Source organism: Somniosus microcephalus, chromosome 6, assembly GCF_052327205.1.
Source record: "Somniosus microcephalus isolate GS21.2 chromosome 6, FLI_Smic_1.0, whole genome shotgun sequence".
Taxonomy (NCBI): Eukaryota; Metazoa; Chordata; class Chondrichthyes; order Squaliformes; family Somniosidae; genus Somniosus; species Somniosus microcephalus.
The window spans coordinates 102,096,444-102,119,348 of record NC_140992.1 but is presented as its reverse complement, the minus strand read 5'-3'; the positions used below and the strand labels follow the sequence as shown (position 1 = coordinate 102,119,348).

Below are 22,905 nucleotides of genomic sequence, written 5' to 3'. Positions count from 1 at the left end.
CAGCTACTATCATTGGTTCCTTTGTTTGTTTGTTTTGGTGTTTCTGACATGTCTCACATTTGCCTATCGTGTTTTCAATGTCCTTATTTATGCCAGGCCAATAAACAGTGTCTCTTGCTCTCAGAAATCACAGAAACCCCACAGTGCAGATAGAGGCCATTTCGGCCCATCGAGCCTGCACCGACACATATCCCACCCGATCCCCGTAACCCCTACATCAACACATATCCCACCCTATCCCCGTAACCCCACGTATTTAATCCCCCTAACACTAAGGGTCAATTTATCATAGCCAATCAACCTAACCCGCACATCTTTGGACTGTGGGAGGAAACCGGAGCACCCGGAGAAAACCCACGCAAACACGGGGAGAATGTGCAAACTCCACACAGACAGTCACCCGAGGCCGGATTCGAACCCAGGTCCCTGGCGCTGTGAGGCAACAGTGCTAACCACTATGCCACCGTGCTGCCCCTTTTGCATTTTTCAATTCCGAGGTGTCCCTCATGAATCCTTTTGAACATGTCTTGACGTAGAGCCTGTGGAATGACTATTCTGTTCTGTTTTAGTAATAGTCCACTTGCGACACTTAACTCTGACCTGATGTGATAGTACTTTGGACAGGAACCTTTTGGCCAACCATGATGAATGTTCTCTATTACTGTTTGTAACACTGTGGCCTAGAAATTGGGTATAGCCCCGGTTGAGGCGTTAGAACTGGTGATGCGCAAAGTTTATAGCCAGACGAGGCTTATCTGCGCCTGGCGCGATATTGGGTTGCTCCGCCCCAAAGGGGATTGAGGCGCTAAATCAGCCGTTGCACGGTGCTCTTAAGACGCAAAAGGTCAGGCGCTACTCAATATCGACGCGGACGGGCGCAGCGCAGGTGAACTCAATTACGGGAAAGCACGAGACCTACAGGCGCCGGCCGGCTCTTAAAGGGGTGGGTCAGTCAGACTGAGCTTCAACACCCAACGCTCTGCAGGCCTCAGATTTGGCGCTCGCCCTTGTCTGGCGGTACAAGGTGATCATTATGGAGAAGGTTAGGCAGAGAGCATAGCGCTTCAGCACTGAGGCTCTGGACCACTTGGTGGCTGCAGTTGAACACCGTCGGGAGGTCCTGTACCCGGATAATGGCAAGAGGCCAAATCAGAAGGCTTACCGACGATCTTGGAGGGAGGTTGCTGTGAGGGTGAACTCCAGCAGCATGGCGACCAGGACCCCTGTTCAGTGCAGGAAGAAATTCAACGACCTCACACGGATCGTTAGGGTGAGTGATGGTTTACCAAGCTTGTGCTTCCCTCCATCTGCAGCTGACTTCGGGCACCCTGCTGCAGTGATGCGCCAATGGCCATCTGTCAGTATGCACCCATGGCCCTTTCTGGGCACACACATGGACAGATGTCTCAAGGCCTCATGTAAGGGCTCTTGTTCCATGGGGGGCATGCGAGAAGGTCTCAAGGCCTCATGTAAGGGCTCTTGCACAATGGGGGCATGCGAGGAGGTCTCAAGGCCTCATGTAAGGGCTCTTTCACAATGGGGGCATGCGAGGAGGTCTCAAGGCCTCATGTAAGGGCTCTTGCACAATGGGGGCATACGAGGAGGTCTCAAGGCCTCATGTAAGGGCTCTTGCACAATGGGGGGATGGGAGGAGGTCTCAAGGCCTCATGTAAGGGCTCTTGCACAATGGGGGGATGCGAGGAGGTCTCAAGGCCTCATGTAACAGAACCTCCCCTTCTTTCCCCTGCAGTCCAAGATGGTGCAGATTCGGAAGGAGCAGCGTCGAACCGGTGGCGGACCTGCACAAGTGGTCACTCTAACAGATCTGGAGGAGAGAGTGCACCAGATACTTGGAGGATGTCTGTCTGGTCCAGTCACCACTGCATCTGCCGACCCCATTACCGATAGCGAGGGTAAGACTCTCACCTTTTCCACCTGTTGCCTTCCACTTGGTCCCCCCGCCAGCATGCATCCTCAGTGTGCAGCCATGTCAGAGCCTTGCCGCAATCTGGCATGCCTTTCAGCAAACCTGTCCTTCTGCTAAAGGCACTCTTCCACCTCCCACTTTCAGATGAAACAGCACCAACTCGGGCTCAACGCGCTGAAGCTGCCAGTGCCAGTGCCACCGGAGGCGAGGACCAGGAGGAATCCGGACCAGCCGCTGCAGAATCCGGGGAGCTGAGACATCTGCAGACTGGGGATAGTAGTCCCCTGGAGGGGAGGGGGGGTGGCTCTGAGGATGAACCAGTTGCCGGACCAAGCGGCATGGAGCAACGCAGGGGGGATAGGCTAGTTCGGCCACCGTCTCCCCGCAGGGCAAGGCAGGTCGTCATGACTGCTGCACAGAGTGCAGATGAGGTCCGTCGCCTGGCAGAGATGAGCAAACAGGCCCGGGTCAGACACACGGAGCTGATGGCTGCAGTGGAGAAGATGCCTGAGTCAATAGATTCATTGGCTAGGAGTATGCTGGACTTCGGGGCAACAATGGAGAGGACTCTGCAGGGCTTTGGCGCAACAATGGAGAGGTCTCTCCAGGTGTTCGGGGAAACAATGGACAGGTCTATCCAGGGCTTCGGGGCCACAATGGACAGGACTATCCAGGGCTTCGGCCCAACAATGGAGAGGACATTCCACGGCTTTGAGTCGGCAATGGAAAGGACTGTTCAGGGCTTCGGACAATCCCTGGAAAGGTCTGTGCAGGGCTTGTCCAAGGCAGTGGAGCAGTCGGCTCCTGTCTTGTCCGAAGCCATGGGAAGAACTGTCCAGGCGTTCTCCGAAGCACTGGCACCTGGCACACAGGTCCTCACAGTTGCCACGCATTCACTTGCTGGGCTCCTCCACAGCCAGATTGACGCAACGCGATGTCTCACTGCAGCCACCCTCTCTGCATCAGATAGGATCACCCTGGGCCCTTCCACTCCCGTACAAGGCCAGGAATCCGTGGAGCCTGCGATTGTGGCGGATGAGCCGAGCCGCTCCCCTCAGATAGCCAGTGTGTCGTCCGACCATGGTGCAGGTGTCCTCTCTCGTCAGGAGACCATTGCACATGCCAGCGCTGGGACGCCTGCATTGCAGCTGCCACCACCTGCAGCCCACACTGCTTCCAGCCATGCTCAAAGCAAGCATCCTGCATCCGCACCCTCCAAGCCCAGAGGTCGGCCAGGCCGTACCTCAGGGGCTTCTGCGCGTCCAGACAGTCAGCAAGCGTCCCCCAGCCTTGAGCCCGCCACTGGGGTGCAATTACGTAGGAGCAGCAGGGAGGGAAGGGGCCGGGCGCGAAAGAGAAGTTGTTCTCCCTCAAGGGGCCAGTTGTAGAGGGAGGTGCTGAGATGTTTGTTTGTCCAAATTGAAGGACACCCTCAGCTGCTGTTATAGTTGCAGATTTTTGTTGAGTTTTGCGGCTTGGCCGAACAGGTCACATTTATTTTGTAAGTTATGGTTTCTGCTCACTTTACGTTGTTTAGCTGTAATTAAAGACTTTTGTGTCAATAAACAGAAGTTTCAATGTTGCTTGGTGCATGTGACTACTTTCAGTGATGCTGGCATGCAGAGGCCCTCAAACATCCAAAGTGCGCATGAGGTAAGACTCTCATCATTCCGCCACAGGGGTGTCGAGACGAGTCCAGAGGAGCCTCTGACGTATGGACCTTCCACTTTCAGCAGCCCTTCCATCTTCCTCCTCCTCCTCCCCCGCCTGCTGTTCCTCCTCCTCCTCCTCCTCATACTCCTCCTCCTCCACCTGCTTGTGCAGGGTCCGAGGGAAGGTAATGAATGGACGCGTTCGCCTATAAGGGCTTCTGTCACTTGCCGGATGCAACAGCGGACTGCAGCCCGAGCGTCAGTCGCATTGGCCTAGAAATTCAGTGGGCCTTGCGCCCACTTAGCGCCTAAAGAGGTCTTCTGCGCCGGCGGGGTTGGTAGCGCGGAAATTGAGTGCAGCGTTAATGGCGGCGGTAGCCAGTAGCACTGCGCCGGCACCGATGATGTCATCGGTGTGCGCAGCGCCCCGGTTCCGCCCCGATGCCGGCCCGACGCCCATATTCAGTTGCGGCCGCATCTTCCGCAGCGGCCGCAAACAACGTTCGTGAAACACGGCCTTCATGCAGCGTTAGTGGGGCGCGTAAAGGTGGAGGTGCGGCCGGCCGCTTTTTCGGCGGCTGCATGCCCGCACCTCCCTCCCCGGCCTCCTACACCACCCCCCCCGCAGCATTGGTGGCTGATTCCCGCGAGCCCGGCACTTCTCCGTGGTGCCGGGCTCATTTGCCGGCAGAATCCAGCGGCGATCTCACGGCTGCAGGCAGCTCCTCCTTAAGAGAAGGAGGAGGCCTGCAGTACCCCAGCCTGCCGCACCACATCGGGTGGCACAGCGGCAGCTGGAGCGCTGAAATTCACTTTCAGCGCCCCAAGCGGAGGCGGGCACACCCTGGAACAGCGCCCGATTCCGACTTGGGGCGCTAAAAGTGAATTTCTGGCGGGCGCAACGGGCTCCGGGCGCTGCGCAAACTTTTGGGCGCAACTGAGCTGGCGGGGCCATACCTAATTTCTAGACCATTGTCCCCAATGGCTGACTGAAAGGATCCATTGGCATAAAAATGGAGGCCATCAGTCAGTGTAGCCATCACGGACAGAGAGGTTCTGCAGCGTTCATGCGGCTGCAGATCCTGACCAAGCAAGTGGCACAGATCAGTAACAATGTCCCTCCAGATTCGGAGCCTTCGCTAACACTGCTCCTCCGAAATGTCAAGGCTTGTTACCTGCTGCCTAAAGACTCTCGCAGCATCCTATCGGATTGGCCGACCTCGATTGCCCCTCCTCCTTCTGGCCAATCCCTGCCCTCTCTCCCGCCGTCTCTCTGCCCCTTCACAGTGTTGGGTGATGAGGCCGTCGCCCTCCGAACAAGCTCCCATTCCGATGCCAGTTGGTCAAAAGGCTTTTAGGTGTAGTGCTGCAAGTGCTTCGGACAGGGTTGAGGGTCCCAAGTACTGTGAAGCTCAAATCCCAGAACTCCGCTCCACATTAGCTCGCCAACTCTCTCTAGCAGCGATCGCAATGAGCAGGCCAAGTGGCAGAAGATTCTGCACTAGAGCTGTCCCCTTTAAATAGCGCCGCCCTACTCCGAGAAGGGCCTGTTAGCCCTCCCTCGAACTGTCACTAATAGCGCTGGGCGCTAAGGCTCCGGGCGCCACCCAATATGCGCTCAGGCGCTCCTAAAAGGCGTTGCACACTGAAATGACGTCATGAGCTGCTTGCGCTCGCAGGTGCGCGCAAACACTTAGCGCAGGCGCTAAATGTATAGTCAATTTCTGAGTTGGCGCTATCTTCATAGCGTCCGCCCCAACATAGGGCTTCGCCCCAATTCTAGGTCTCTTTAGGCGCTCAGCGCCGGCGCTACCAACCCAATTTCTAGGCCTGTATCTTTTACTATTTCTTCTGCTATTTGCTTTGATTTTGTGTCTGACACGGGCAGCGCAGCAGTGACCATACTCACATGAACATCCACGTCTTCCTCAGTAGAGCTCACATGACTCATTGTGGGTGCTCGGGATAGTGCATCTGCTAACACTATGTGTTTGCCTGGTGTGTAGATCAGTTCAGTCATATCTTTGCAGCTTCATCATGAGTCGTTGAATCCTTGGAGACATTTCATTCAGATTTTTTTTTATGATGGCAACCAGTGGGCAGTGGTCTGTCTCAACTGTGAAGGTGGGAAGTCCATATATGTAGCCATGGAACTTTTCTAGTCCAACTAACAAGTCTAGGCATTCCTTTTCAATCTCCGTGTATCGACACTCAGAATCAGTCATAGACCTGGAGGCATAGGCAACAGGCTTCCAATCTTTACCCTCTGCTTGTAGCAAGACCGCGCCTAGGCCATCTTTTGATGCATCCGTTGACACTTTGATTCTCTTTGTTGGGTCAAAGAAGGTGAGTACAGGTGTGGTTGTCAGCACTGTTTTGAGGTTCATCCACTCTTGTTCATGTCTTTCTGTCCATGCGAACTCATTTGTTTTATGTAGCAGGTCTCGCAGACAGGCTGTCTTGGCTGACAAGTTAGGAATGAACTTCCCAATGAAGTTTATCATCCCCATGATGCGTAGCACTCCTTTTTTATCAGTGGGTCGGGGCATGTTGAGTGTGGCATTTACTTTTTCCATATCTGGCTCTATTCCTTTACCAGATAGATTATCTTCTAGGAAAGTGACTTCCTGGACGCCAAACTGACACTTGGCTTGGTTGAGCTTCAGTCCATTCCGGCGTATGCTCTGTAGCACTTTAGTCAGTCTCTCATTGTGTTCTTTCAGTGTGGAGCCCCAGATGACGATGTCATCAACATAGACTCGAACTCCTTCCAGACCTTCAATTATGTGTTCCATCGCTCTATGAAAGATTTCAGATGCAGATATTATCCCGAAAGGCATTCTGAGGAAACAATACCTGCCAAATGGTGTGTTGAAGGTACAGTATTTGGTGCTCTCTTCATCCAGTTTTAGTTGCCAAAATCCTTGTGAGGCATCAAGCTTTGTGAAGTATCTGGCACCTGACATTTCACTGGTGATTTCTTCTCGCTTGGGAATCTGGTAGTGTTCACGTTTTATGTTTGCATTTATGTCCTTTGGATCCATGCATACTCTTAGATCATTGTTCTTTTTCTTTACACATACCATGGAGTTAACCCAGTCTGTTGGCTCTTCGACTTTCCTGATGACTCCTAGTGTGGTCATTCTGTCCAGTTCTTTCTTGAGCTGGTCACGTAGGGGTGCTGGAACTCTCTGTGGAGCATGTACCACTGGCTGAGCATCCTCCTTTGGCTGGATCTTGTAAGTGAATGGTAGAACTCCAAATCCTTTGAACACATCCTGGAAATTACTCACTACAGAATCCACTGAGTCATCTGGTCTGCTTATGGCACAGTTTATACGGTAGACTCTCTTGACCAGTTCTAAGTCCTCACAAGCTTTGTCACCTAGGAGTGAATCAAGTCCTTCAGCCACAACAGAAAACATGAGATGATGCACTTTGTCTTTGACTGTCACTTTAAGTCTGCATACACCTAAGCTATCTATTTTCTGTCCATTATAGTTCTTCAGTAGTACTGACTTTTTCTGTATTTTGGGCTTTTCTTTCATATTTTTAATGTCACTCATACTGATTAAGTTTGCTTTTGCCCCAGTGTCTAGTTTCAAGGTAACTAATGCTCCATTTACCTGCAGTGGCATCATGCATTTGTCCTCTTTTACTGCATTAACTTTATGTTCAGCATTGTCCATTCCTGAGGGCTGCACATTTTCTGTATCCTTTTCTATATTTTCACATGACACCATTCCTACAAAAAATGTCTCACTTAAATCAGTGTCCTCAATCACATTGACTTGCTGCCCTTTCTTTGTTTTTACTTTTGAAAAGCATTGTTTGGCAAAGTGATTCTTTCCATTACATTTTGTGCACATTTTCCCAAATGCTGGGCATTGTCTTGACTGGTGCTGGTAACCACAGCGTTTACAATTTAAAATTCCATCCTCCGATTGCTTTGCATTTCTGTTCTGCCCATGTTTCTTCCCCTCGTGGGACACAGCACCGACAGCAGCCCAGTCACTCATTACAGTTGCATCACTATTAATTTCACTGAAAGTCTTTGCGTGCTGCCGAGCTAGCTCACTGGCATGGCATATTTTCACAGCATCCTCCAATGTTAGCTCGGTTTCTCTCAACAGACGTTCCCTGACTTTTTTATCATGAATACCAAACACAATCTGGCACGAATCATGGATGATTTCAGCTCAGAGAAATTACATGTCTGTGCTTTCAGTTTCAGATCGGTCACAAAGCTATCAAAAGTCTCATTTTGCTGCTGTGTCCGTGAACGGAACACGTACCTCTCATAGGTCTCGTTCTTTTTGGGAGAACAATGTGTATCAAACTTCTTTAGCACATCGTCCATTTTTTCTCTGTCCTCCACTTGATCAAATACAAACGTATTAAATACCTCTATCGCCTGCGGGCCTGCAACCGTGAGCAGTAACACTATTTTCCTTGCGTCTGGCATCGTACCGAACCCGATGGCAGCAATGTAGAGTTCGAATTGTTGTTTGAAAGTCCGCCAATTGCAGTCAACATTCCCCATGAGTTTCAAACCCTCCGGTGGCTTCAAATTCTCCATGTCACATTTCGCAATATTCAGCAGATATTACCAATCCTGGTACCATGTTATGTTCATAAATAAATAGACGTTTTCATTCTGAACAGCTAGCTTGAGCCAGTCATTTATTCAGCCATGTGGACTAGTGTGCAGGCATCCATCTTGACTACTGCCTTGTGGGTAGCCCCTTACTAAATATACAGCTCCACCTAGTGTACCATTCTAGAATGACATGTTACTGATCATTACACTGGCTGATTTATTTTGCCCCTCCTCCCAACCCCTGGTCTTCATAGCTAATTTTCATGCTGGGAAATCAATCTGTTATAGAATCATAGAATGGTTATAGCACAGAAGGAGGCCATTCGGCCTGTCGAGCCTGTGCTGGCTCTCTGCAAGAGCACTTCAGCTCACCCCACTTCCCCTGCCCTTTCCCCGTAGCCCTGCAAATTTTTTCCTCTCAGGTACTTATCCAATTCCCTTTTGAAAGCCATGATTGAGTCTGACCTCCAGCAATTCCTTTGGGGCCATCTGTCATCAAACTTTGTGTAGAAGAAGAATCATTTTGCAGATGGCGCACAACGGGAAGCGTCGGGACATTTTGAAAAGCATAAAGAATATCGAGACCTTGGCCTTTCTCTGAAGTCTGCAATTCTTAAAAATTGTTTTCATCAATGAGCCCCTTTTACAAATTTTATTTTTTCCTACCACATTCCTGCTGCAACCTTCATCTTTAAGATTCAACCTGAATTGGATAGGCCTCAAGAGAAATATTTCCACTGACGCTCTCCAAAGAATATCTCTCAGCCAAATACTACAGCTCAGATGATGCTTTCACAGCGTAACCTGCCTTTTACATTCCAAAAGATGTAATCAAGACAATTATATTTTTCGTTCTATTTAATTTGCCCAGAAAACCTAAATTATTTAATCAGATAACCAGACAATTTGTCGGATTAAGCTGATACAGAATATGAACAGGCTACTTAAGAATAATCACAAGTGCACAGTCTTGGCTGGATCTTACTGCATGGTGTGTAATGAACTTAGAGATGCGGTTCCCATGGAATAGAAATTACATACTTCTGGAATCCAGGTTTGATGCAGGGAGCGTTTGCTCAGGAGCAGCATATCTGCTGCTCGGTAAATCACTGCAGTGCAGTTTGTACATTTTGAGGTGAGTGTACGGCTGAACGATTTTAACTGCAAAATTCATCGGTGATGCAGTGACGTCACATCACCCCATTGGTTTCTGAAGGAAGGGAAATGTAAATGGGAGGGGTGGACATGACGGGTCAATTAACCTTTCCTTGCTCCATGTTCTTAGACTCTAATGGGTGACAATGCCCCCCAAATCGATCAGAACTCTTTCTAAGTGTTGCCTTTTTAATAGTGTAACTGATGGTCTGGCTCCCTCTTTAAACTTTGCATGAAGGAGGGGCTGGCGTGCAGATAGAGCGAATTAAAAAAAAATTCACTTGGGGATAACCTTGCTTTGCTTTGAAAGCTTCAAATCTGTTCATTGTTAAAAAGACAATCTAATTTTATTGTCTGAGTACAGTAAACCTTTCTGTGGCACGTTTTTAATCTTTCCCTAAGATGTATGCCTCTTCATCCTTTTAAATGTTCTTCTTAATCTAGGTCTTCAATTGAATATGCATGATAATGTGACAAAGTTCAATCCATTTAATTAGCTGTGTTTGTCTGAATTGTTATATTAATCAGAATTACATATTCAAAGCCGAGCCTAAATGACGATTGTTTTGATCCACGTGCCAAAAGGCCTCTGAGACTGGCCCTGTAATCTATTTACGGTTCATTAATCAGCACACAAAAAATAAATAGTCAGTAATGCCCAAACTAACCAACCCTAAAAAATAAGAGATTGAAGTGCAATATTAATTAACGTTGAACCATATTTTATGAACAATTGCAAATGTGTTTAGTGCTACAGGAGCTTTGTCTTCTAATGGGAAGATGTGTGAGCAATCTGTTTCAAACGCTTTCTAAAAGGGTTGAAATTCCAAACTGTCCAAAGTAAACTCTCTATGCACCATATCTTTAAATAAAGTTATATAAAACCTTTTAAAATCTTTATTAGTGTGGTTCTGCTATTGTTGTGGTGGCCATTTTCAGCTTTACTGGTCAGTACCGCCACTGAATGCTATAACACGACCGCTATGAGCAGACTAAACTATTGTGAGGTATTGAATGAGGAGCACTACTCCAAAGTGGTCGGAATGTGGCTGGTTGGTTGTGGCTTCGAAAAGTCTCCAGGCAGTAGATACTTTTTTCATTTGTGACGGAGGTTTCTTCTTGCTAGTCTTTGCGGATGAGCAGGTTAGGCATGTATCTGGGTCCTGGTAACCTACTTGGGGGAGGGAGGAGGAAGGTATACATCTACTGCTTGGTGGCATAGTAGTGGGCGTACATTGATTTAATAGTGATGAGTATCCATGGCCCTGGTGTATTAGTGGAGTCTCAAACAACCAGCAACTCATTTCAGAAGATTCAAATGTTAGATTCTCTGAATCTGAGGTCCAAAGCTACTCAATACTTGTTGATTTTATGAAATATTCCAGTAACAAGACTGCATCTTTTAAACAATACATTCAAAATGATCAAAATGCAAACCCAACATCTATTTTTTAAACTAATGTACAACAAGAGTCCATCTTGATTTCTATAGCCAGCAATTACTATGCGCCATGTGCCACTAGCAGAGAGATGGAGTGACCAATCCTGCCCTGCAGAACCTGCTGTTGATTGGGCAGCTTCGAATTTGCCATGGTATAATGCCATCCTGTCTGCTACTCTTAATCTTGTGACTCATCTCAATTTGCACAAAAATAAAGGTTTAGCACTTACATAATATACTGAGTTAGCTGAACTTAACCACAGCGACAGTAGGGGTGCTACCACTGACCTCAGTGCCACTAAGTTAAGGTAGGGACAAGTGGCCGTGGTTACTAACTTCAATCGATGACCCTTGCTGGAAGTGCGCAGGTGTGGACATCAGGTGAGGGTAGGATTGGGCTTTGCGATGCCCACCTTCATCATACCTGCTGACCCTCACCATTTAGGCTCAAGTACAAAGAGCAGCCGCTTGGGTGAGACATCAGTATCCAGCCAGTGCCCCGTGGGGCCCACACCACAGTACGGAACCAGCGCTTTGAGGAAAGGAGCAGTTAGGGTTGTCAATTCTGGATGGTCATGTTCCTGGAGGTTTCATCACATGACCTCCCACCTCCAACTGCCCCGCCCACTCAAATAGCCTACTTTCCCATCTCCAATGTTTTTTAAGGCTAAAAAATGAAAGGGTTCAAAGAAAGTTATTAAAAAAAAATACACAATTTCTTTAATGGCCCTAAGATTTTTCTCCTGGGTTGCTTGCAGATTAATCTTGAATTCCTGGAGACTCCAGGGCAATCCTGGAGGGTTGGCAACCCTAGGAGCAGTTGAGGGAAACAAACTGACAGAAAAGGGAAGAACAAAACCAAGCTGACACGCAGCAGATGGAGCATTCAAAGTGCAGCTGCTAACCGGAGGTGCACAGCGCACTGTATCGAGCAGATGGTTCCTGGCTGTTCCAAATATTCCCGAAAGACATCGTAATCCGGCTTTAAGTGAGTGCTATGTAGTACAGGGTGCTCAAATCCAAGTAAATTACTTGAAGTCAGGGGTCTCATTGACGTAATTATAATGCTGATTTGTCTCAATTGAAAGAAGCTTGTTCCATGCAGGGAAATGAGTCTCATTCCCAGTCCCTACTCAGGTTCATAATTTATTAAACCAGAACTTTCTGCCAGCAATCGCGGGCATATTGCTGAAAAGCAAACCCCCAAAACTGGGGAATTAATATTCTACAAGATGTGATTCTGTTAGAAATACCTACATTTTGTAACCACCCCTTCCAGGCGGATTATGTTGGGGTTGTCAAACTGTCCCATGATGCTCGCTTCGCTCAGGAAGTCTCTGCGCTGCTTCTCCGAATAGCCAGCTTTCAGGCTCTTGATGGCCACATAGATCTCTCTCTTCCCAGGTAACTTTAGGCGCCCACTGCAAACCTCCCCAAATTCACCTGGTCACAAAAAGGAGAGAGAGATATCCTTCTCATTCAAATACAATGTGCTATGTTAACCAGTAAAGTCAAAGTATTTGGAGAAATCGTCATAATCTACTGGTTATACATCAATTACTCCATTAGTATTAAGGCGGTGTTTACTGTGGGAATGTGTTATGCAGCCAATCTGAGAATTCATCATAAGGACAGATCAAATTAATGTCTGCATCTTGGCAGATATTTTAAAATAGGTCTCTGGGGTAAATCTTGTGCTCAGACTTTACCTGATTGTGCCCCTTCTCCCTCATTCAATCTCTCTCTCTCAAAGTGTGTACAGAATCCTTAGCTTTTACGATGCAACAGAAACCGTAGCACAGCTGTTTAAACGAAAGTGCCAGCAAGCTGAATAGTTCAGACCCACGGAGGCCAAGCTACATTTAGAAATCAATTTCTTCGGCTGAAGTCAGCTGGTATCAGCCAAGGCAGCAGCTGGGCCACTTAAATTGGTTTCAGCACCACTGGAACAGGGATGGGAAGATCAGCCAAGGTTTCTGTTTCTATTGTCCATCCAGCCATTCCTGCTGGAAAGTCTACGTGTGTGTGCGGGTGTCCAGTGAGAACAGGATCATGGTGGTGCTGCCCTGAATGTTCAAACGGCCTGCCTCGACTCGTTCTCCAGGCTTAAGTGAAAAATAGGCACATCAATAGGGTGGTACAGGCTTGGTACTGAGCAAGACAGTAGGGTGGTGCAGGGTTGGTACTGAGCAAGACAATAGGGTGGTACAGGGTTGGTACTGAGCAAGACAGTAGGGTGGTACAGGGTTGGTACTGAGCAAGAATGTGGTGTGGTACAAGCTTGATACTGAGAAAGACAGGGTGGTACAGGTTTGGTACTGAGGGACAGGAAGGAGATAAAAGTCATCTCTTCGGATCCTACACATTGACCTAAACAAGAAAAGTGCTGCCCTCTTTTCCTTGCTAGATTCTCCCTTTTATACGATGTGTAGTTTACTTACCGGCCCCTATAACTCTTTCAATCCGAATGCAGGACGCATCAATTTCCTTTGCAAAGTCTCGAACAGCTTGATTGGGGTCCTCATAGGTGTGTGGGTGAACGTAGGTTCTACTCCCGGGCAACCTAACTATTAAAGGCAAAATCACATCTTGAAACCACAATTGATGTACTGTACATAATGAGACCTCGATGCTCACAGGATATGCAGCTAATAAAACATATGCATAGGAACATAGGAACAGGAGTAGGCCATTTAGCCCCTCGAGCCTGTTCCGTCATTCAATGATATCCTGGCTGATTTGTGACCTAACTCCATATACCCGCCTTTGCCCCATATCCCTTAATACCTTTGGTTAACAAAATACTATCAATCTCAGATTTAAAATTAACAATTGATCTAGCATCAATTGCCATTTGCAGAAGAGAGTTCCAAACTTCTACCACCCTTTGTGTGTAGCAGTGTTTCCTAACTTCACCCCTGAAAGGCCTGGCTCTAATTTTTAGACTGTGCTTCCTAGTCCTAGATTCCTCAACCAACGGAAATAGTTTCTCTCTATCTACCCTATCAGTTCTGCTTACTACCTTGAAAACTTTGATCAAATCACCCCTTAACTGTCTAAATTCCAGGGAATACAACCCTAGTTTGTGTAATCTCTCCTCGTAATTTAACCCTTGGAGTCCAGGTATCATTCTGGCAAATCTACGCTGCGCTCCCTTCAAAGCCAATATATCCTTCCTAAGTTGTGGTGCCCAGAACTGAACACAGTACTCCTTGTATTCCATCAGCCCTTTTGATTATTTTCTGTACCTGTCCATGACATTTTAATGATCTATATACATGGACCCCTATGTCTATTTGGACTTCCAGCTTTTCACCATTTAGAAAGTACTCTGTTCTATCCTTTTTAGGTCCAAAGTGGATGACCTCACACTTGCCTATATTGAAATCCATTTGCCACAGTTTTGCCCAATCACGTAATCTGTTAATATCTCTTTGTAATTTTATGCTGTCATCTACACTGCTTACAATGCCGCTTATCTGTGTGTCATTGGCAAACTTGGATATGTGTCTTTCTATCCCATCATCTAAGTCATTAATGTATACGGTGAATAATTGAGGCCCCAACACAAATCCTTGCAGGACACCATTAGTCACATACTGCCAATTAGAGTACCTACTCTCTGTCTCCTGCCGTTCAGCCAATTTCCTAACCAGGTCAATAATTTGCCCTTAATTCCATGAGCATCAACTATAGCTAACCGTCTCTTATGAGAGACTTTATTAAATGCCTTCTAGAAGTCCATATAAATAACATCCATAGACATTCCTGTCCATTACTTTAGTCACCTCTTCAAAAAATTCAGTCAGGTTCATCAGGCATGACCTACCCTTTACAAATCCATAAAATGCAAGCAAAAAGTCTTGTCAAAATCACAACGATCAAAAGGTGGGCTACTTAATCAGGGTTTATTATTCAAATTAAGCAGCTTTATTGACTGTCACAGAGGCTTTCATCAGTACTGGCATGTAGATTGTGACAAAATATCTGTAATAATGCAGATACATATAATACATACACAATATCCCAATTGGGGTTGAAATCAAACGGCTAAAACAGATTTGAAGGCCCTTCCTACCCTAATAAAATATGATTGATTTTGGACTATTGTCATCAGGAAAATAAAATTGGAAGAGCAGTTCGTTCTGTTTCTATCCCTTACTGTATATCTAGAATTGGGCAAATTGGCATCTGCAGCAAATCAAAACCATTGCAATGTGTAATGTGGCTCTATCAGTGGCAGATGCAATTATTCCTTAATTATAAATGATTGTCCAAAGTGGAAAAAATTAGACAATCAATGAGGGTAATTTTAACCTAACTCGTCTGGCGAGAAACCGATGGGATTATGTGGAACAGGCCACCCAATATTACTTTCCATGGATTTCAATTAGTTCATTTCTATCCTATTGGGCCAGAAATTAGGTTCGGGGGCTTGCCGCGCGTGCAAGCCCCCGATGTGCACTTACCCGGCGCGCTGACATTTCAATCCTGGCCCGCATTGCATTTCCTGTCACTGGCCCGCTTCAGGTCCTGCCGCACTGTGCTTGTGTGACCCAGCGGCGTACTTAGTGCGATGAGCCGGCTGGGATCACGTGAGCACTGGGCAACCAATGGGAGGTTGCAAAAGTTCATTCATGAGTTTGATAGTAAGAACTGTCAAACTCATGAAAACTCCTGGCCCCAAAACACTACTTAAACTTCAAAGAAAATTTAAAAAAACATCGCACTACTTAAATAAACTATAAATAACTGTAAAAAAACTATTTTAAACAATAATTTTAAATTTTGAAAAAAATTATTATATAAAAGATCAGGGCTAAAAATACACTTACCTTACTGTAAAGTCTTCAAAAATAATGAACCTGTGGAAAAATGTTCTAATTTTACTTAATAGACCACTTACCTGTTAAAAGTAAGTACTTATGGCTGCTTTTTTCACGCGTAAAAACCAGAGTCTTTTCCCCACGGGCAACTCTTCAAAAAAAAAGGACGTTCAGCGCGTATGCGCTATCTTAAACCTCACACACGTTCTGCCTCTTAACCCTTTGGGTCAGAGGAGAGGAAATGCCGGTTTTCCCCGCACGCACTGTGCATGCTGAAAACTGGCAATTCCTCCGGGCCCACGCGTGAGTACCCCGTCCGTACTCACGCGTTGGGACAGGAATTACTGGCCCATTGTAATTTGACAAGCTACGACCTCATTTGAACTTTTTACTTTAATCTTACCTTGACCATGATGGAACTGCATTTTTTCCTCATCTGGGTCTTGTTTAGCTTTGATATAGCCGCAGTGCCTTTGGAACAAATAAAAGAAGATGCTGTTCAACAACAACAGTGGAAATGTTCTCTTTTCCCCTGCAGTGGTGTCATCGGTTTAACAGATGTAGCAGACACAGTTCACTGCCAATGCTTGTGTTTTTGTAATCTATGTAACAGCACACCATAATCCCAAATGGGGTATCATGAGAAGTCCAAAAAAAAATTCCTTGTCCCATTTTTTCCCCTTGTTCCTCCTTTCTTCCCCTTGTTTCTCCTTTCCTTATGGCAGTGACTTACACACAGCTGTTACCAGCCCTCCAATACCTCACTCAAAGGGCCCTCCTTTGTGTGAGCCTATGCAGTGAGCATTGGATCAATCGAGGGGATGGCACGGCATCAGTCGAGCACAATCCTGTCCTCAACTGACGTCCACGCACATGTACTTTCCAACAGGCCCACTTGGGAGTGATCAGGAGTGGGAACAGTGGTTGGTTTTGCTCCTCTTCCAGAAAATAAAGCGTTGAGGCCAATTTTATCATCCTCACTGCTGTCCCTTAGAGCATCGGAATGTGTTCGGGAAGTATTAGTTACTCCTTAACTGCCTCCCATTCAAAACGTGCACAGCCTAGCGTTCTCACGATCATTCCAAATCTTACTCAGCTTGAAGAACATCAAATCTTAAGAAAATAAACACTAACTGCAACATTATTTTTCCTACTTTTAAGTTTTTAAATGTTTTATTTTAAATAGCAAGTATGGGTGACATTACCAGAAGAATTGGCATGAAAGATTAATTCAATCCTGCAGTGTAAGGAAACCAAATAACAGCAGTCATTACCCAGTGTGACTGTATTATTTTTGTAGTGAATGTGTGTTAGTTCAGATAGAGCTCAACTCTGATAAAACCATTTGCCCAATGGTGTCATCAATACTCATCGGAATGAACTGTGTCCTTTTACAATGCATTAATGCCAAAGCTACCAACTGAGCCTTTAAATGTTTTAAAGTTTAATGGTTTGATCTGGCTTCAGGCCTTGATGTGGCTTTAGGTGTTGTTTGCCGATTTTTATTTGGCAAAATGAAATGTCGTCTCTTGCGGATTAATAAATATTCAGTCATTTAAATACATTTCTGGCAATTCTTACACATTATAACGAAGATTTTATAAAGAGATTGAGGAATATATGGCTGGAGACAGTGTCCATTTTATTCTTGAGATGAGGACAAAGACTCCTCCTTGGGTCACAAGATGGACATATTATCTGACAATGAATAGAAAATAATTAGGCCGGAATTTTGCCAGCGCTCAGGGGGCGGGTCATGTGGCAAAATCGCAAAGATTGACAGCGGGTCGGAAACCCGCTGTCAAGCTGCCTCCAAACAATCTTCCCAGGTGTCGGGTCCCTGATTTGTGCATGGACCCGACACTTAGCGGCGGGAAGAGGATTATAGGCACTTAGCTGCTTGTTAACAGGTAGTTAACAGGCATTTAAGAGGCTTTTTCCAATTTTGACAGGTCTACTGCAGGCTTCCAGATGTCCGGACACCACACCAGGGTAAGTGTGGCATGCTGTGTTTCTGCATTGATGACCGCTGCAGAGGTGGTGTGAAGGATCCAATGGTACACTGGTGAGTTTCAGAGGTAAGAAAATGTTGGGAAAATCATTTTTAATGCATTTACACTTTTCTGTAGGTGACAAGTTTTGAATTGTGTGTGTAATCCCATCTCATTAGGAGAACCTCTCTCACCAGTGACAGATCGCTTCTGTAACCTCACCTGGAGCTGCCATCTGTTCTAGCCTAAGGAGGGAGTAACTGGAGAGCCTGGGTGCAAGGGCTCACCTTTGTACAGTGATTGTCAGTGTTTGCAGCACCTCAATGCTGTCAAACACTGAAAAACCAGCTGTCAAAAAAAATTGTGCGTGGCCCCTTTAAGAAAACCAGCAGATGACACGTCATCAACTGACGTCATCTGACACCGGCTTCCTCTTAATTGGCTGGCAAGCCCGCAGGGTGGGCTTAACAAGGCCAATTGATGCAAAATCACATCTGTGCTTCTGATGTCGTTGGGGGCGGGACTGAAACCCGAAATGCAGCTGTCCCACCCCCAAGCCACATCGATAGGAAAATCATGGCCATAGTGTTTAGAAGTCTTTGATAACTGCATTGTGACATAAAGGGTTATGAGGTTCTTTACGTTGTTAATGTTCAAAAGCAAAATTGAAAATCCATAAACTCATTAATAAAGATACAGTATTTAATCCATACCAGTTCCTCATCCCAGGAAGATCATAATGTACATGGGGGAAGATTTCTTCTGAGAAACAGTGCACTATCATATTTATGAAGTTCCTTTGTGCACTACTTCAAAGCAGTCATTAATTAATTACAAATAAATGTGTTGATAACAGCAATAAAATAGCACGCGCATAATATGTTAACTAGTGGGCTACTAGCAGAGAGTAAACCACGACATGTCATAACTGAAATTGTGCCATTAACCTCACAATGGCTAAACCTGCACCCCTTCATTATTTTTCTATAAGCCCATCTGTCATGTTGCCAACTAGGAGTAAGTAAATAATGCAGCCAGAGCGGGACAGCTGGGAGGGAGTAAATAATGTAACAGAAAAAGGCTAGCGGATATCAACTGAAAATCCTGCTAATCTGTTCTTGCTGCTTTATTTATTTTCACTCTGCCCATTCCTAGGAGCAGCGTCAGTCATAGTGGAAAAGGGAACAGATCTTTCTGAAATCTTGGAACGAAATGAAGCAGAATATAAGGAGGATTTACATGTTGAGGAAATAACATGATGGCTTAAAGGACTTGGGAGAAAGTTATTTCAGATATAGAGAAAGAAGTAAATAACTTTCATTGATATAGCGTCTTTCATGACCATAGGACGTCCTTAAATGCTTTACAGCCAATTAAGTATTTTTGAAGTACTACTGTTGTAAAGTAGGAAGACATGGCGACCAATTTGTACACAGCAAAGTCCTACAAACAGCAATGAGATATTGACCAGATAATCTGTTTTGGTGATTTTGGTTGAGGGATAAATGTTGGCCAGGACACCGGGGAAAACTCCCTCTGCTCTTCTTCGAATAGTGCCATGGAATCTTTTACATCCACCTGAGAGGGCAGATGGGATCTTGGTTTAACACCTCATCCAAAAGATGGCAGTACTCCCTCAATACTGTACTGAAGTGTTAGCCTAGATTACGTGCTCAAGTCTCTGGAGTGGGGCTTGAACCCACAGAAGTGAGAGTGTTACCACAGAGCACAGAGCCGCGGCTGATCCCTTCATGCTCAGGGATGAGTGTTGAATTGTTTTTGATTGGTTGCTGGAAATTTTGAATGGATCAGAATGCTTTGCACCCTATCGACACACAGCTATGTGACGTTCAGATACAATTTTTATATAGACATATATTTTAAGCTATTTGAAATCGCCAGTGTAGTAGTTTCACTCATTTTATTTTTTGACCACTGTGTACATTTTAAAAAAATTACAGGAATAATATCACAAAAAATGCCATGTGAAGCACCTGGCTTGTGTGTTCTTACTCCATTAATTCATTTCCCTGCGCTAGTGATACAATGGACCATAATTTGCTGTAGCAGGGCATCGAACAGCATCTGCCGTCAGTTAGACTTACACTTGCACGTTTAGGTTTTCAAAATTTTGTATGGCAAGTTGCTAAAAGTGCAAGCTGATAATGTCGCAGCAAGGGACCTGAGTAAATGGGCAAGCAACTGTGTATCTCCTTAACCAATCAGATTGAAGGGTTGTGAAATTAACACCGCAAGGACTGAGAAGGAAGTGTAAGTTAGTGGGTGAATTCAATGTCAAATCAGGTACAGAGACAGAGAGAGAGGGAAAGAGATTGGATTAAGACAGAGAGAAATAAAAGAGACAGAAAGGAAAAGTTAAAAAAAAGTAATTAAAAATTTTACATTTTGAAAATCTCCAACAACAATTAAAACCTGAAGGACTGAGACTCCACACTTGTAATAGTTAATTTTCAATGCCAGAGAGGTTGACTGGCAGTAATTAACACTTGGCACCTAGTTAAATGGGTACTCAGACTGAAATGAAAGAAAAACTTAACTTTCTGTGGCGAGTTTAGTTTGTATCTACCACACACATACAGTAACTTCACGCTGTTCAATTCATTTCAATGGTGAGGCAGACAGCGCAATGCGGTTTACGCAAAGCTAATGGTGGCATGGTGCATCTTGGACAGCAACGTTTCAATTTATGTGTTTAACAACGTATCTGCAGTTGTAGCATTTGCACATAAATGATGGCAAGCGTCATTAGCCTCACCGTTATTTTGACGGCAAATTATAGACCGAGGTGTTAGTGGACAGGGGCGGGGGGAGGGTCTCAATTCTTTTAGGTGCTGATTTGTGTCTAAATTAGATGGTATAAAACAGACTGACCTGAATGAGGAGGTTTGTTGCCACAAAATAAGGATTCCTGTATACACAGGGTCGCATTCATCTAAAGAAGGCATTGTGATGAGTAGCCAGCTTCTATTGATATCATAGCTCGTTGTGATGGGTAAGCCTTCTGATTTTAGGTTTAATCCAATTAATTGCAATAATTACCCATGAAGGATGAACTCTTCAATTAGGGTTAAACCAAGAAATGCACTTTTGGTTTGAAGCACGCAGCTGCCTGTCCCAGTTTGGTGTTGTTGTGATATATAATTGTGTTTTGTACCGCTTAATATAGTTGTATTCTGTATTTGCTTAAAATAATTGTATTACTTAAAGCTAGTTGTGAACTGCCAGAACTGCTTAAACTCTGTTTGATCAATCGTATTGGGACTTTCTCTTATGCTGCAACACATGAGTGGTACCTTTGAACTGTCAGACAAGAATCCATGGTGACTCTCATGTGATAGAAAGCTGTTTAAAAACAACCTTGGAGAAAAAACATTAAGACTGACAAAACTATTTAAAAAAAGCCTTGGGAAGGAGGTAAGATGGATCACTTACAAATGTCTAGATAAAACTGAGTCTCATTGTTGAAACTATGATAATTGGAACATAAATATCTGCTCTAAGGAAGAACAGATAACGGCTGTCTGTGCTGGCAGAACTCGGTAGTGAATAAATGGGACATAAATACAGCTAACCATTAAACTCTAGAGCAGCCAAGCTCCGGACCTTCTGAAGGAAGAAACATCTGAAGATCATGTCCTAGCCTGAGGGGAGAAGACCACGAAATGAAGAAAGAAGACTTTTCTCTTCAGATCACTGTTTATTGACTTGTGAAACAAATGTACCTATCAAATAGTTTACAATGAAATAAGCATTATATATAAAGGAAAAGAAAAGGAAAATTCCTCAAGGTTTATACCTCTTTTGTTCTCAGGATCTATTGGTCTAAACCTTTAAAAAGAGCTGGTCTATACTGGGTTAATATTACTTAAGTAACGTCCCACTATTGCAACAGATTTAGAGATAGTACACAACACTGTAGTGAGCACTTCATCTTCTCTCTGCATTATCGATGTAGAACACACCTTCACTTGTTTGCGGCTGACCAAATTTCAGTGGAAAATCAATGAAAAACCCATTTATGCGTCTATCCGCCAAAGTTATGATGGCCGATTGGGAGAAGCTCAGAGGAAAGACCTGACTATTGTCTTTGAGTCTGTATTCTGAAGTAGCATGGATTTTCACAAAGCTGATTTCACCTGATTTCTTTTTACTGCAGGAAAAATGAAACCTGAGAATCAGAAGGCCGAACTATAAGTTGTTTTCTTTGGAGCTCATAACGCCTCTGAAGAGGAGCTTTTAAACATCTTGTTATTTTCTTCAATAGGTGTTACAGAATGATATACGGTCAAAGACCTGTGAAACACACTGAGCTATCTGCTGACGCTAATTGTGGACCTCATGGTCAATTTAGAATAGTCAACTGGTTTGCAGCTTAAATAGTGCTTGGATTTGTGGTTTCATGCATGTGCTACATATTGGGCCAGTAATTCTTGTCCCAACGGGTGAGTACAGTCGGGGTACTCACGCGTCTGGCCAGAGGAAATGCCGGTTTTCAGCATGCACAGCGCATGCGGGGAAAACCGGCATTTCCTGTCCTCTGAACGAAGGGGTTCAGAGGCAGAACGCGCACGACTGCACAGGCAGTGCGTGCGCAGTAAAATTCCTTTTTTTTTTCAAAGTTGCACGCGTGTAAAGGCCTCCGGTCTTTACGCGTGGAAAAACAAGACGTAAGTGTTTAGTTTTTCAGGTAAGTGGGCTTTTAGTACAATGTAGAAATTTTTTTTTCCACAGGTTTGTTATTTTTAAAGAATTTACAGGATGGTAAGTTTAGTTTTAGACCCTATTTTTAAAAAATTTATTTTTTTCAAAAATTGATTAATTGTTTAAAACATTTTTAAAAACTTATTTATAGTTATTATAATCAGTGGGATGTTTTTTAAAATTTTATTTAAAGTTAAAGTAGTGTTTTGGCAGCCCATACTTTTCATGAGTTTGACAGCTCTTACTGTCAAACTCATGAATGAGTTTCCCCTCCCCTGATTGGCTGAACAGTGCTCACCTGATCCCAGCCGGCACATCGCACTAACTACGCCGCTGGATCAGGTTAGCACAGCGCGCCGACAGCTGAACCAAGCCTGTGACAGGAAATGCAAGCAGGCCCGGGCTTCAGATGTCGACGCGCAGGGTGAGTGCAGATCGGGGGCTTGCACGCGCGGCAAGCCCCCGATCTAATTTCAGGGCCATTATATGGTTCTGGAACTAGCTTACACTTTGCAGTCAAGAAAATCAGTTGATGTCAGATTATATGATATGGGATGTGCAATGGCTTATAGACAATTTAATCAAGAAAAC

At 45.1% G+C, this 22,905-nt stretch overlaps 1 protein-coding gene across 1 annotated transcript in view; it reads right to left on the bottom strand.

Annotated features, from left to right (window-relative positions):
* LOC147115965 (ephrin type-A receptor 3-like) overlaps positions 1-22,905 on the bottom strand; it is a 441,173-nt gene that overhangs the window by 40,686 nt on the left and 377,582 nt on the right. The window contains exons 9-11 of the mRNA XM_085990636.1: positions 16,005-16,072; positions 13,217-13,342; positions 12,033-12,218 (exon numbers count right to left, since the gene is read on the bottom strand). Of these exons, the coding sequence (XP_085846762.1) occupies positions 12,033-12,218; positions 13,217-13,342; positions 16,005-16,072 (380 nt within the window). The remainder of the gene's footprint in view (positions 1-12,032; positions 12,219-13,216; positions 13,343-16,004; positions 16,073-22,905) is intronic.